This window comes from Megalops cyprinoides, chromosome 1 (genome assembly GCF_013368585.1).
Source record: "Megalops cyprinoides isolate fMegCyp1 chromosome 1, fMegCyp1.pri, whole genome shotgun sequence".
NCBI classification, from domain to species: Eukaryota; Metazoa; Chordata; class Actinopteri; order Elopiformes; family Megalopidae; genus Megalops; species Megalops cyprinoides.
The window spans coordinates 321493-337500 of NC_050583.1; the positions used below are offsets into that span (position 1 = coordinate 321493).

At 47.2% G+C, this 16008-nt stretch overlaps 1 protein-coding gene across 1 annotated transcript in view; it reads left to right on the forward strand.

The window, feature by feature from the left end:
* Positions 1-16008, forward strand: part of pemt (phosphatidylethanolamine N-methyltransferase) — a 37117-nt gene that overhangs the window by 18128 nt on the left and 2981 nt on the right. Inside the window, exons 3-6 of the mRNA XM_036522291.1 lie at positions 2115-2230; positions 6834-6979; positions 11885-11996; positions 14919-14993. Coding sequence (XP_036378184.1) covers positions 2115-2230; positions 6834-6979; positions 11885-11996; positions 14919-14993 — 449 coding nt within the window. The remainder of the gene's footprint in view (positions 1-2114; positions 2231-6833; positions 6980-11884; positions 11997-14918; positions 14994-16008) is intronic.

Sequence of the window (16008 nt, forward strand, 5' to 3'; positions counted from 1 at the left end):
GCTGTCTCACAGAGTGCTGTATCACAGAGTGCTGTATCTCAGTGCTGTCTCACAGAGTGCTTATCTCAGTGCTGTCTCACAGAATGCTGTCTCACAGAGTGCTGTATCTCAGTGCTGTCTCACAGAGTGCTTATCTCAGTGCTGTCTCACAGAATGCTGTATCACAGTGCTGTCTCACAGAGTGCTGTATCTCAGTGCTGTCTCACAGAGTGCTGTATCACAGTGCTGTCTCACAGAGTGCTGTATCACAGAGTGCTGTATCTCAGTGCTGTCTCACAGAGTGCTTATCTCAGTGCTGTCTCACAGAATGCTGTCTCACAGAGTGCTGTATCTCAGTGCTGTATCACAGAATGCTGTATCTCAGTGCTGTCTCACAGAGTGCTGTATCTCAGTGCTGTCTCACAGAGTGCTGTATCACAGTGCTGTCTCACAGAGTGCTGTATCACAGAGTGCTGTATCTCAGTGCTGTCTCACAGAGTGCTTATCTCAGTGCTGTCTCACAGAATGCTGTCTCACAGAGTGCTGTATCTCAGTTCTGTCTCACAGAGTGCTGTATCTCAGTGCTGTCTCACAGAATGCTGTATCACAGTGCTGTCTCACAGAGTGCTGTATCTCAGTGCTGTCTCACAGAGTGCTGTATCACAGTGCTGTCTCACAGAGTGCTGTATCACAGAGTGCTGTATCTCAGTGCTGTCTCACAGAGTGCTTATCTCAGTGCTGTCTCACAGAATGCTGTCTCACAGTGCTGTCTCACAGAGTGCTGTATCTCAGTGCTGTCTCACAGAGTGCTGTATCTCAGTGCTGTCTCACAGAATGCTGTATCACAGTGCTGTCTCACAGAGTGCTGTATCTCAGTGCTGTCTCACAGAATGCTGTATCACAGTGCTGTCTCACAGAGTGCTGTATCTCAGTGCTGTCTCACAGAGTGCTGTATCACAGTGCTGTCTCACAGAGTGCTGTATCACAGAGTGCTGTATCTCAGTGCTGTCTCACAGAGTGCTTATCTCAGTGCTGTCTCACAGAATGCTGTCTCACAGAGTGCTGTATCTCAGTGCTGTCTCACAGAGTGCTGTATCTCAGTGCTGTCTCACAGAATGCTGTATCACAGTGCTGTCTCACAGAGTGCTGTATCTCAGTGCTGTCTCACAGAATGCTGTATCACAGTGCTGTCTCACAGAGTGCTGTATCACAGTGCTGTCTCACAGAGTGCTGTATCACAGAGTGCTGTATCTCAGTGCTGTCTCACAGAGTGCTTATCTCAGTGCTGTCTCACAGAATGCTCTCTCACAGAGTGCTGTATCTCAGTGCTGTCTCACAGAGTGCTGTATCACAGTGCTGTCTCACAGAATGCTGTATCACAGTGCTGTCTCACAGAATGCTGTATCACAGAGTGCTGTATCTCAGTGCTGTCTCACAGAGTGCTGTATCACAGTGCTGTCTCACAGAATGCTGTCTCACAGAGTGCTGTATCTCAGTGCTGTCTCACAGAGTGCTGTATCACAGTGCTGTCTCACAGAGTGCTGTCTCACAGAGTGCTGTCTCACAGAGTGCTGTATCACAGAGTGCTGTATCTCAGTGCTGTCTCACAGAGTGCTGTCTCACAGAGTGCTGTATCACAGTGCTGTCTCACAGAGTGCTGTCTCACAGAGTGCTGTCTCACAGAGTGCTGTATCACAGTGCTGTCTCACAGAGTGCTGTCTCACAGAGTGCTGTATCTCAGTGCTGTCTCACAGAATGCTGTATCACAGTGCTGTCTCACAGAGTGCTGTATCTCAGTGCTGTCTCACAGAATGCTGTCTCACAGAGTGCTGTATCACAGTGCTGTCTCACAGAGTGCTGTATCACAGAGTGCTGTATCTCAGTGCTGTCTCACAGAGTGCTGTATCTCAGTGCTGTCTCACAGAGTGCTGTATCTCAGTGCTGTCTCACAGAGTGCTGTATCACAGTGCTGTCTCACAGAGTGCTGTATCACAGAGTGCTGTATCTCAGTGCTGTCTCACAGAGTGCTGTATCTCAGTGCTGTCTCACAGAATGCTGTCTCACAGAGTGCTGTATCTCAGTGCTGTCTCACAGAGTGCTTATCTCAGTGATATCTCTGTTCTGCATGTTTGCAGGTGGCCAGATGGGAGCACCGGACTCGGGGTCTCACCCGGCTGTTTGGGGGCCCCTATGTGGCCTGTTACTTCCTGGGCTTATTCATTCTGCTGCTCAATGTCTACCGCAGTCATAGGTGAGCACTGCACTCACACACACACGCACACAGGCATATGCACACACACACACACACACACACACCCTCTCTCTCTCTGTTATGAAGCAGAGGGAATTGGACTCTAATTTACAGCATAGTGATGCTGATATTTTTAACTGCCCCCAAAATCTGGCATGGATTTGCAGCTGTGCACCCCCACCTCACTGGAGGTAGTTAATATAGGAGGATTACCATGGCAACGTACCACTCTTCATCAGTGAGTCACTGCCCCTATGCTACTGCACCTTAAACACGCCGGGAAACCAAACTGCCATGTCACCCATTACCATGGTAACCGGAAACAAGTCCAATGGGCTTTTTTATTTTAAAACCTGCTTTCCCCCCAGCAGAGAGTGTGGAGATACTCCCCAAAACATTCCACCAGCCGGAAATCAGAGTGCAACATTCCACTAACTTGAAAATAACATTCAGGTAATCAGAGTGCAACGTTCCCCTAACTTGAAAATAACATTTAGGTAAATAGAGTGCAACGTTCTACTAACTGGAAAATAATATTCCGGTAATCAGAGAAAATCATTCCACTAAATAGAAAATAATGTTCAGAGAACCAGTAATGTTCCAGTAATGAGAAGGTAGCATATTAGTGATCAGAAAATGATTTCACTAATAAGAGAATATCTATATCTAAGAATAGCATTCCAGTGATCCTTGCTTCCTGTTTCACTTGCTCACTTCTTCCTTTGCTTTGTCTGAACGGACATAAGGATCGCATGCTGTTGGCCTGCTTGCTCAGTCCCTGCCCATTCATCTGACCCCAGATCAGTGCCAGTGCATGTAGGCATGGAGGTATAGCTCTGGGCCATGGAGCTGCTGAAATCAAGGCTGTCATATCTCACCAGATATGAAGATCAGGCTTTGGACATCTCACTTCCCATTAGCCTCAATTTGAGTCCATTTTTCTTTCTTTCTTTATATAAGTTCTTTTTCTCTAATGGGTGTGTTTGTCAGCATTACCATGGTACTGGCAGTATGCTTTATATAGCCCTCAGTGTTAGCCCTTTTGACCAATGGAAGAATAGACAGCGTTTGGGGGACACCAGCTCCTTATTTACATACCGTACCTATTTGTATACTCGTGTGCTGATTGGCTGATTAGTGCCTTTGTAGTGTGTGTGAGGTAGTATAGGCAGAATTGTTAACTTTAAGTTATGAGTAGCAAAGCTATAATGTGTATGTACTGACAGATGGATAATTTTTTGTTTTGTACCTGCAAGAAATGTGCTGTTTTGATACAGTGGAAATGTATATATCCATATTTGAATCTGCTCAGGTGAATGATTATTATTTGTGCCTCTGTTCTATGTGTGCTGTGTGTTCTGCCTGTCCTGGTGCTGTTTCTCAGGGGGTGAAAATGTTTAAAATGTAACTGTAAGACGTTGCTTTGTGGTTCTGTTATAACATGCACACAGTTCACCTCGAAGCCCGGCCTGGTGTCCCTTCCTGTGCTGTGCTGTTTGCAGGCTGTAGGAAATGATTTTTCTCCAACGCAGTGAGTTCCTGGAGGACTGCGTCTTCATGCCAGCACAGAGCTTTTGGTGGGTTACTGCACAGGCTTGCAAACACAGTGCTGCTTCAGCCCCTGTTTTCCACTGTGATCCACTGACACGCTGACAAAAGTCATTTAAAACATTCGGTGAAAAGCCCAGCTGTTGACAGTGTCCTTCAGAATGTGCTCCGCACACCTGCTGATGATTACTATGGATGTGTGTGTAGGTGAGTTTGTGAGCGTGTCAGCTCTGCAGAAAGTAGGTCAGGTTGGAAAGCCTCACAGTGGCCTGCATGCTGATGTAACCTTTCCTTCCTATTTACCGAGCCCAGTGGCCCCCCTGCGCTCATTAAACCTGGCTGACCTACCGGCTGATGAATTTTTCAGAGGCCGAGTCTGTCGCTGGGAGCGTGAGGCTCTGAGGTCCATCCCAGACCCTGGAGGATTATGGGAAATTATGTGGTTGCATGTGGTCATGTGGTCTGTCTTTTTCAGTGTCTGCCTGTTTGCAGGATAGCTGAAAAAGGTGTGGATGGATTTAGGTTCAACTATGTGAAATGACTGCCCGTGGGGCAAGGAAGAATTGATCAGGTTTTAGGGCAACATGTCATAGACTCTACTGGATGCTAGGTGTTGGAGTGGCAGCTGAGTTAGGGTTAAGAGCCTGGTGTTGCAGTTAGCATTAGCACCAGGGTTGGTGTTGGGGGTGGCATTAGCGATGGGGCTGGTGTTGGGATAAGCATTAGCGATGGGGCTGGTGTTGGCATTAGCATTAGCGATGGGGCTGGTATTGGCATTAGCATTAGTGCTGGGGTTGGTGTTGGGGGTGGCTTTAGGGCTGGGATTGGTGTTGAATTAGCATTAGCACTGGGGTTGGTGTTGGGGTGGGGTTGTTGTTGGGCTTACTGTTGGTGATGGGTTGGTGTTGGGGTTGATGTTGGGGTTTGCAGTGGTTCTTTAGTCCTGGATATTAAATACCTTATGATCTTTACGACTTTATGATCACAGAATGTGTATTCAGTAAAGAAGAATCAGCGGATTTAAACATGTTCCCACTTGAGCGACTGTGAAGCTGAAAGGTTTGGTGGCAGTGTTGACAACAAGAAGAGGAAGAACTCTAACTGCAAAATAAAGCTGTCTGATTGACAGCTCTGTCATAACTTTAAATTGTTTCCTTTTAAAAGCTGCTAACGCGCCTCTGACGTCAGTGTGGGGAGGCAGGTTACTGGGAGCTCTTATGGCGAAAAAGATGGCCCGTCTCTGACAGAAAGCTACATCTTACGCTGAGGAGCGGCCAGGAGGAGGCTGCAAGCGTGAGTCTTTAAAAGCATTTCCCGTGACGCAGGTTATGGGTGCCGTCCTTTCGGCTGCGTTGCTGGGAGAGAGCTTTTTTCAGACTGGCGTCAGCGTTCGTCCCCCACTGCGGAGACACAGCAAACGCAAACAGCGGCCAAAACTCAGAATCCATCTCAAGGCAGTAATCAATGCTAAAATAAGCAGGAGACAGTAAAGCAGTAATTTCCACAGCGAAGGAATTGAGTGAGAGAAGGCATTCAGCTGCTTCCTGCTCCACCGCTCAGTTCAAAGGTCGAGTCTGCGGATCCTGTTAGAGATCTTTCTCCTGAGTGACTTACAAAGCAAGAGGACCTCTGGTTATTTATTTCCTTTGTGCTGTTAAACCTGCAAAGCTACAGTTTTATTTATCACTGTTTCATGTTTCGTACTGCTGGGGTTTTACTGGAGTTTCTGTGCAGTTCCAGCATTCAGCAGCCAGTAGGCATGAGATAAAATATAATACTGAATTTAAAAAATCAGACTCAAATCGCACTGACAGAGCCACTGTGTGATGCCACTGAGGGCTGAGAAAGACAGAGTGTGAGCCACCCGGAATAACACTCAGACGAGGAGGAACTTCAGTTTGCACTTCATTGTGAATAGGATTGAATTTGTACTGCCATTATTCGTTTCATTTGATATAGAAATACATAGAAAAAAGACAGGAATAAATGTGTTCGATATTGTGATCATTTCGTATGGTGAACTCCGTTGTGCGAGCCGAGAGTGCGGGCTAGTGCGTAGGAGGCTAGTGCGTAGGAGCCAGGGTCTGACCCCAGTCCAGTCCTGTGCTGTAAGCAGTGCTACAGGCACTCCTCCCTGCTGGACTGTGAATCTGCTGTGGGTCAGGAGGAAGAGCGCTGACAGTGAGGGAGACCGGGGTACTGTCCCTATCTGCAGCAAAAAACATGTTGAGAGAAATGGAAGAGGATGAAGCTTCTGTTTCTGTGGAGCTCCGCCCCTTTTCCTTTCATATCCTAATGTCACAGCACTGGGCTGTATGCTAATGTCACAGCACTGGGCTGTATGCTAATGTCACAGCACTGGGCTGTATCCTAATGTCACAGCACTGGGCTGTATGCTAATGTCACAGCACTGGGCTGTATGCTAATGTCACAGCACTGGGCTGTATGCTAATGTCACAGCACTGGGCTGTATGCTAATGTCACAGCACTGGGCTGTATCCTAATGTCACAGCACTGGGCTGTATGCTAATGTCACAGCACTGGGCTGTATGCTAATGTCACAGCACTGGGCTGTATGCTAATGTCACAGCACTGGGCTGTATTGGTGTTTTGTGTGGGTGTTTTGGCCCCCACACTGCACACACACACACACACACTGCACACACACACACACTTTTATTCATTTAGCAGATGCTTTTATCCAAAGCGACTTACATAGGTTACAGTTCTTTACAATGTTATCCATTTATACAGCTGGATATTTACTGAGGCAATCGTGGGTTAAGTACCTTGCCCAAGGGTACAGCAGCAGTGTCCCAGCGGGTATCGAACCTGCAACCTTTCGGTTACGAGTCCTGCGCCTTAACCACTGTGCTACACTACCGCAACATGAAGTCTCTAGTCTCATATTCCTCTGAAAATACTCCTCAGAAACAATCCTGTTCTTATTCTGCTTGTATATATCCTCACATACTCCTGTCATACTCCACTGTTACACCTGCGAGGTTAAGTCTGATGCACCTGTCTCTCTCTCTCCCCGTCTCTCTCTCTGCAGCATCACCGTGGCGATGAAGGCGGGGCCCAGGTGTGAGGTGCTGGACTGCCCCCAGGTGTTCTGCGTTGGTGCTGTGCTCATGGCCTTCGGCTTGGTCTTCGTTCTCAGCAGTTTCTTTGCGCTGGGGTTCACTGGGACCTTCCTGGGTGAGAAACCCTGGATTCTGTTACACTAGCAGATGTCCAGAGTGACTTACATGGGTTACAGTTTATTTTTACAATGTTATTTATACAGGCAACCTTTCGGTTACGAGTCCTGTTCCTTAACCACTATGCTACACTGCAAAACTCCCTGCCCTGTATGTGCACATCTAAGTGTGAAGCCCACAGAAGTGTCGTCTCTCTGCGCTGTGATTCTGCGTCCCTGTCGGTGTCCTGCTCCTTACCGCTGCTCCACACTGACACCTAATACCTCCGGCAGCTCTCTCTCCCTCATGGCTGAGGGTAAGCAGGCCTGGCTGTGGTTAATATTTACACAGGAGACCCTGTAGGAAAACCAGGCTGCTGCTGGACATGGTGTTGATGGGCCAGTAGGGGGCAGTCTTCCCTCTGGGCCTAACAGGCGGCCGATGCCCCAGTGCAGCGACGGGGACACTGTGTTGTAGGAAACGTCTTTCGGATGAGAAGTTAAACTGAGGCTCTGACTGTCCATGGTACCCCTCACTAAGAGCAGGGGGTTAAACTGAGGCCCTGACTGTCCATGGTACCCCTCACTAAGAACAGGGGGTTAAACTGAGGCTCTGACTGTCCATGGTACCCCTCACTAAGAGCAGGGGGTTAAACTGAGGCCCTGACTGTCCATGGTACCCCTCACTAAGAGCAGGGGGTTAAACTGAGGCCCTGACTGTCCATGGTACCCCTCACTAAGAGCAGGGGGTTAAACTGAGGCCCTGACTGTCCATGGTACCCCTCACTAAGAGCAGGGGGTTAAACTGAGGCCCTGACTGTCCATGGTACCCCTCACTAAGAGCAGGGGGTTAAACTGAGGCCCTGACTGTCCATGGTACCCCTCACTAAGAGCAGGGGGTTAAACTGAGGCCCTGACTGTCCATGGTACCTCTCACTAAGAGCAGGCGGGTCCCTTGTCCCCCGATTTACTAAACGAGTATCACAGGATTTTCTCAGACGATTTCTACATCCAGGCATCTGTCAATGTAGAGGGAGGCTTCATAATTCCAATGCACAGCAGAATATCTATGAACCTAGTTTATACATACATACATCCCTGTATGCATGCACACTATGTGTCTACCACATTGCCATACACACACTGTCATTTCTCATCGTTATGTGTGTATGTGCCTGATTGTGTGCCTGAGTGTGTGTTTTTTCAGCTCCTCACGGTGCTGTGGCATACTGCTTTGTGCTCTGATTCCCAGCCTTTCCAGGGCTCCATGGGTGTGTGTTGCTGTTGCTGTTTGAGTTGTTATTGGCCTGGTCTCCTGGCTAAGTGAGTTAGAGACTGAGATGTGAGATTTTTCTGTCCTGCAGGACCTCCACACCTATTACCAAAGCTGTAGGTCACACTGACCCTGCTCTGCTCTGCTCTCTGTCAGCGTTATGGAGATTTACCGAGCTCAGCCTGACCCTGCTCTGCTCTGCTCTCTGTCAGCGTTATGGAGATTTACCGAGCTCAGCCTGACCCTCTGCGGCTTCACACTCGACAGGACAACGGCAAAAGTCAATCTAGAGTGCAGTTTGATGCCAGCGTCAGCCACACTCTCGGGGAGAGCAGGCGGCTGTGGGAAATGGTGTCGGTGCCAGCAGGGGGCGGTCTTTCCTCTGGTAAATCCAAAGCTGGGATAGGGACACTGTGCCACAGGAGATTCTGTCTTTCAGATGAGGTGCTAAACTGAGGTTTTGACTCCCTGCGGTCTTTAATGATCCCATGGCTTTGATCACAAAGTGTGATCATATGCATAGTTTCCACAGTTTATCTGGCTGAAATAATTCAGCATCTCCCTCTACTGAATAGCACATTAAGGTCCTTGGGTGGCACATTAAAGGCAGTCACTTTACTATGATTCATATTCATATTCTATAAATAATCACAAAGAAAATTAACTTTAATTTATTATTATTATTACATTATATTGTATTATTGGCATTTAGCAGACCCACTTATCCAGAGCAACTTACATCAGTTACAGGTTTTTACAATGTTATCCATTTATACAGCTGGATATTTACTGAGGCAATTGTGCGTTAAGTACCTTGCCCAAGGGTATTATTATTATTATTATTATTATTATTATTATTATATCAATAAAGTCATGACTGCTTCTCTGTTGTCACTGCTGGTGTGTAAGGGGTTGCAGGAGATGAAGGTGCAAAGAAAAAGAAAGGAAGACAGCTGATATTTACTGAATTTGTTCAGGTTCAGTATTTTACTCAGAGGTGTGGTAAGAACGCCTGATCTGGGAATCTAACTTGAAACCCTCTTCATACCAGCCCAATTCTCATATGTCTCGTTGAGGCCCACACCCAAGCACCACCTGGCCACTCCTTGTTTGCAAACCCTGCGTGGGTCACAGGAGCAGCTGAGTGGTGCTGCCGGCGCCCGCTGTGTACCGGCTGGGTGTGTGTTTGAATCCCGTGTGAGACGCTGCAGTTACGCCCTTCAGCAAAGTGTCTCTGCAGCAGAGAGTTTCTGTGGCTGCAGGATCTGCGGCTTTGTTCACACACCTAAAACACGTACATCAGTAACATGACCCAGCGCGGCTGAAAAGGCCAGCAGGCTCTCAGCAGCCTGAGTGCAACAGCTTTACACAGACTGGAAGGGCCTCAGAGCTGCGAGACTCAGCTCTCACACAGTAACCCGTCACGGCAGAGACCGAGATTACTGTGCTTTCTGCAGTCTTGCTCTCTCGCAGTTTGTAGAGCTCTTATTCAAAGGGTCCTCTGTTCAGTGTTTATATAAAACAGCCCAGCCTTCAATCACAGACTCGTCGTTATGTAACCCAATGCATTATTCCTCAGCCCCTCCAAAGCGCGTTGCCCCACCAAAGCGCGTCGCCCCTCCAAAGCGTGTCGCCCCACCAAAGCGCATCGCCCCTCCAAAGCGTGTCGCCCCACCAAAGCGCATCGCCCCTCCAAAGCGTGTCGCCCCACCAAAGTGCGTCGCCCCACCGCGCCAAATCGCAAAGTTCCATTTTCACAGGTGCACATCTCCTGTCACTTTTGTCACAAAGCAGGTCAGAGTGAATCAGTGAGGAAGCGTCAGGGGGGAGTCTGTTTTTCTGGGAGAAAACACAGCGATTATCGGCACGGGTTACGTAGTCTCTGCATCAGCAGCTGCCCCACTTCTGCAGGAGGACTCACTCCTGCCCCAGATCCCAGAGCCACGGGGCCGCGCCCCACCTCACACACCTTGCACCGCAAGAAGACCTGTCCATCCAACCCGGAGCAAGGCACAGAGGGGCGGCCAGCCTTCAGACTGTAATGCATTAATCAAGTCATTACTGTACCTGCATTAGAGAGGTCAGCTCACAGCGCTGTGTACCTGCATTAGAGAAATCAGCTCACAGTGCTGTGTACCTGCATTAGAGAGGTCAGCTCACAGCGCTGTGTACCTGCATTAGAGAGGTCAGCTCACAGTGCTGTGTACCTGCATTAGAGAGATCAGCTCACAGTGCTGTGTACCTGCATTAGAGAAATCAGCTCACAGTGCTGTGTACCTGCATTAGAGAAATCAGCTCACAGTGCTGTGTACCTGCATTAGAGAAATCAGCTCACAGTGCTGTGTACCTGCATTAGAGAAATCAGCTCACAGTGCTGTGTACCTGCATTAGAGAAATCAGCTCACAGTGCTGTGTACCTGCATTAGAGAGATCAGCTCACAGTGCTGTGTACCTGCATTAGAGAGGTCAGCTCACAGTGCTGTGTACCTGCATTAGAGAAATCAGCTCACAGTGCTGTGTACCTGCATTAGAGAAATCAGCTCACAGTGCTGTGTACCTGCATTAGAGAGAACAGCTCACAGTGCTGTGTACCTGCATTAGAGAAATCAGCTCACAGTGCTGTGTACCTGCATTAGAGAAATCAGCTCACAGTGCTGTGTACCTGCATTAGAGAAATCAGCTCACAGTGCTGTGTACCTGCATTAGAGAGGTCAGCTCACAGCGCTGTGTACCTGCATTAGAGAAATCAGCTCACAGTGCTGTGTACCTGCATTAGAGAGATCAGCTCACAGTGCTGTGTACCTGCATTAGAGAGAACAGCTCACAGCGCTGTGTACCTGCATTAGAGAGAACAGCTCACAGTGCTGTGTACCTGCATTAGAGAGAACAGCTCACAGTGCTGTGTACCTGCATTAGAGAGAACAGCTGTGCACACACCAAGCAGATTTGAAAATGGCTGGTACTTCTACAGTTTTACTATCATGTTTTCACAGAACAATCCAAGAGTTTTTTTAACACACAAGAGAATTATTTTCCCTCAATGCCACTAACATCCCTTCAGATGCTAAAACCAGTGGGAACTAGAACAATTGGATATCTACTGTACTGGTGCAATGGGCACACAGTATCAGGCTACAGGGTCATTCTGAACTCTTTCCTTCACCGTGGATGAAAGCTGCTGCTGTACAGATTTGATTACTAACAGGAGGTGATTGGCAGTAATGGGGTGTAATGGTGTGTAATGGCGTTTAATGGAATGTACTGGGGGGTAATGGGGTGGGGTGAAAGGGGTGTGTAAGTCTTAGCGTGTGTCTGTGTTGCATTATTTACTGTAATGCTGCATTACCTCCTGTGCAGTAGCAGGTGTAGGGTTTCCTCATGCATAATAAGGTTGCTGATGTCTTCGCTGACGCTTGGCTCTTTTGCAGGGGACTAGGGTTAGGGTTAGGGTTAGAGGGTTAGGATTAGGCTTAGGGTTAGAGGGTTAGGGTTAGGGTTAGGGTTAGGGTTAGAGGGTTAGGGTTAGGGTTAGAGGGTTAGGGTTAGGGTTAGGGTTAGAGGATTAGAGGGTTAGGGTTAGGGTTAGAGGGTTAGGGTTAGTTTAAAGTATGGAGGTTGCTTTTGTCTTGGCTGATGCTTGGCTCTTTTGCAGGGGATTACTTCGGCATTCTGATGGAACAGAAGGTGACAGGATTCCCCTTCAATGTCATGGAGAACCCCATGTATTGGGGCAGCACAGCTAACTACCTGGGACTGGCACTCATGTGAGTGTGTGTGTGTGTGTGTGTTGATGTTTGAATGGTGTTGTGCAGGCTGGGTCTGGGTGTGTTGTTAGCCTGGTCTGTCGCTGTTGCTCACATTACTTGTATGGATACATGTCCTGTTTTCTTGCTCCAGGATTCACTCTGGATAAGAATGCTAAAACTAATTGTAAAAAAAAAAAATCAGTGAATAAAAATGAATCAAATGAATCCTGCTGTGCATGGCAAACTCTAGCCACAGGCATCTATTAGAGTTTAAAATGACTTTTGAAAACAACTTTGCTCTACATCTTGTTTCCCTGGCAACAGTGGCCAAACTTCTCGATGCTTTCATTATGTGGTTGCTAAGGAAATGGCTGGTGCCTTCCTGGGGCTAGCTGTCGTTTCTGTGCGGTGTGGCTGACATGTTCCTCTGCTCAGGGGAAAGAGGGGCTGCAGGACCACTGATCCCAGAACAGCAGTCTGAGGCACTGTGACGCACACAGCCTGATATCTTCAGCTGCTTATTAATTCATTTATTAGTAATGTCGTGGTCATTTTGTATCACCTGTGCCATGGAGCTGTGAGAGGTCTGGGAAGTGTGTGGGAAAAATGGCTGCATTGTCCCAGATGGTTATAAGGGACACAGGGGTTCTCAGTGGACCACAGTGCAGTTAGAGACAAGGTGGTAGTGTGGTGCAGTGGGTAAGGAATTGTGCTTGTTAGCACAGGGTTATGGGTTCAAAGCTCAGTCTGGGACAGTCCTTTTGAAACCCAGAGGTGAGGTTGAAACCCTCAGGGACTATGGAGGAGGTGCTTGTGTGTGTGCCTGTGTATGGGTGTGTGCTTTTTGTGTGTGTGTGTGTGTGTGTGTGTGTATGTGTGCCTGTCTGTGTGTGTGTGTGTGTGTGTGTGTGTATGTGTGCTTGTGTGTGTGTGTGTGTGTGTATGTGTGCTTGTGTGTGTGTGTGTGTGTGTGTGTGTGTGTGTGTGTGTGTGTGTGTGCGCTTGTGTGTGTGTGTATGTGTGCTTGTGTGTGTGTGTGTGTGTGTGTGTGTGTGTATGTGTGTGTGTGTGTGTGTGCGCTTGTGTGTGTGTGTATGTGTGCTTGTGTGTGTGTGTGTGTGTGTGTGTGTGTGTGTGCGCGCTTGTGTGTGTGTGTGTATGTGTGCTTGTGTGTGTGCTTCTGTTTGTGCTGCAGGATGTTTAAGTGTCCAGTAGGGGGTGATGCACTTGGTCAAGAGAGAAAGAGAAAGCAGAGCCCCCCACTCCTCCTTGCTGTGACTTTATCCTGGATTCATTCTTAATCCCTCGCCACCACGCTGTCATGGCAACGGTAGCTCATTGTTGCTGGCGTTTCCTGGCTGTTTGTAGCCCTAATGCTCACTTTGTTACTCCATGATGTGTTTTGTAGTAGAATATGTGGCAGTAATTATTCGGTGTCCATGGAAACTAATGCCTTAAAACTCTCTCCATATAGACACATACATGTTCCAACTATATTATTATATATACGGGGGTCCACCACTGTGTCTGCCTGTCTACGTGTGTGTGTTTATGTGTGTTTGTGTGTGTGTGTGTTTGTGTACCTGTGTGCTTGTGTACCTGTGTGTGTGTGTGTGTGTGCGTGCGCTTGTGTACCTGTGTATATGTGTGTGTGTGTGTGTGTGCTTGTGTACCTGTTTGTGTGTGTACCTGTGTGTGTGTGTGCGCTTGTGTACCTGTTTGTGTGTGTACCTGTGTGTATGTGTGTGTGTGCTTGTGTACCTGTTTGTGTGTGTACCTGTGTGTGTGTGTGTGTGTGTGTGTGTGTGTGTATACCAATGACATGGCTGCACTTTTTAGCCAAAGCACATCTGTGTACAGATCTTTCCCCAGCACTGTGACCAAAGCTAATTCAAAGTGACTTAGCTTACATTACAACTGCAGGTCCAGCGTTATGGATTTTTCAAGGACAGTACTGATATTTTACATAGCAGGAGGGCTGACAGGCCAATAGCAGCTGATACAGTTTTTAATTGTTTTGCATTTGAAACTTTTAAGCATTGATAGTCTTTATGTTTTCTTTCAATGCTGCCATTAGCCATGGCTGTACAGTGTGCCCTCTGAAAGTCAGATCTTTAAAATTGAACATATCTAATCCAAGTTGTCATAATTCAGAACATTTATAGTAATTTAGTGTTCCACAGCTGTTTTAACAAGTTGTAAGTTTAAATTTGTTATTAAAATTGATAACATTAAGATGTGTTGAATCACTGCTGTTGAATTTAAGATCAGAGTTTTGGTCTCAGTCTTATGTTTGTCTGTTAATGAACTGCAGTCTACATGGCACACAATGGTGCAGAGAATCTTCTCATTCTAATAAAACAGCCAAGTTGGAAAAATTTGTGTCAACATGTGCAAGAGCATCAGCTTAGCACTGGCAAGCTGGAAGCCAGCCGTTAGCCAGCTGTCTCTGCTAATATGAAGACCGCTACTTTTCAAATGTTTCAGTCATGCTTAACAGAAGATGGACATAACAATAAACCAACCAGCGTGCCTTAAGTTCGGCAAGCTGCCAGCTGATATTGACGACATGCACAGCCAATCGAAGGTGCAGCTTACATAGCTTGCCTGTGCCTTACCTGTGCCTTCCCTGCGCCTTAGCTACACTACGCCGCTAGAAATCCATCCAGGGAGACAGGGGACAGGAAGAGGGCTGCCTTGAAAAAGAAAGTCCATTAAACACACAAACTCGACAGCACTAATATGCTCAACACTGTCTGTGTACACACACACACACACACACACATATATATACATACATACATATATATATGGATATACACTGTATTTATGTAACTTTTCTTTCCATGTTTCCTCCCTCCCTCTCTCTCTCTCTCTCTCTTTCTCTCTCCCCCTTTCCCTCTTTCGCTTTCTCTCTCTCCCTCTCTCTCTCTCCTGCAGGAATGCCAGTGTTGTGGGGGTCATTCTGACTGCAGTTGTTGCTGTCTCATACTGGGTCGCCATCATGTTTGAAGGGTAAATCTTCTATCTCCTCTGCTTGAATCATTGGTTTTCACCAGGTTTAGTGTTAGGGTTAGGATAGCATTTTCACAGCGAGGACTATGACAGTGTACCAACCAAGCAAAGGAAGTAAGCAAGATTAACACATTATAATGTCGCTTTTTAAATGTTCTCCCGGTGTTCTCTCCTGGACTAGTGTAAAGCACACAGTGGCTGGGTTGGCCCAGCACAGCCAGTGTGACTGAGAGTTCGTATAACACTTCCCTTTCAGTCAAGCTGTCAGTCAGGCTGTCAGTCGAAACAGTCAATTCCCAGAGACTGTGAGTGAGTCAGTCACTGACTTACTGTGAATGAGTTTGAATCAGTAAGCATGTGCAGCAGTGATAGGCATTATCAGCATTTTCAGTGAGCTGGCCCGTCTGGCTCACTCCTTTCCAGAACCCAGAACTCACTCAGAGCTTCCAGTTTTGCAGTAAATGCAGTTTGCAGAAGCACATGCTCAGTGTAATGTCTGTGCTCTCTGTGAGCTGATGAGTGACTCAGGTGACCAGTGTGGCTTGGTTTCAGCCGTTTTGTCCTTCAGTTTCATGTCACCGTGTTCGTCTTGGTGGGGTTGAAAAGAAAGATTTTGAGCAACTGAGCCTCGAAGGTCCTGCCGCACTTCCATTCTGAAGAACAGCCGAAGTCCACATGCTGGTTTATGTGGGGAAATGTTGCTTTTACTGTTTTTTATTGTTATTGCCTGATTTTTTAGAATGTTCACATAGGACATTATATATAAATATTTTTCCATAAATATCTTATCTGGCTAATATTATATACAGGCCAATTTTATGACCAGTAATGACTGAGATTGGGCATCCAGTCAGACAGCTTAAAGTAGAAATTGTGTTTTGCATAAACTGCACACATCTTTGGTACGGTGTATTTATTGGCCTTTTTACTGTGAACCCCTCCAGCTCTGCTTTTTGAGCTCAGCACAATATTCCGTTCTTCAAAGAGAACGTCAGCATGGTGCATCCTCCCAAAC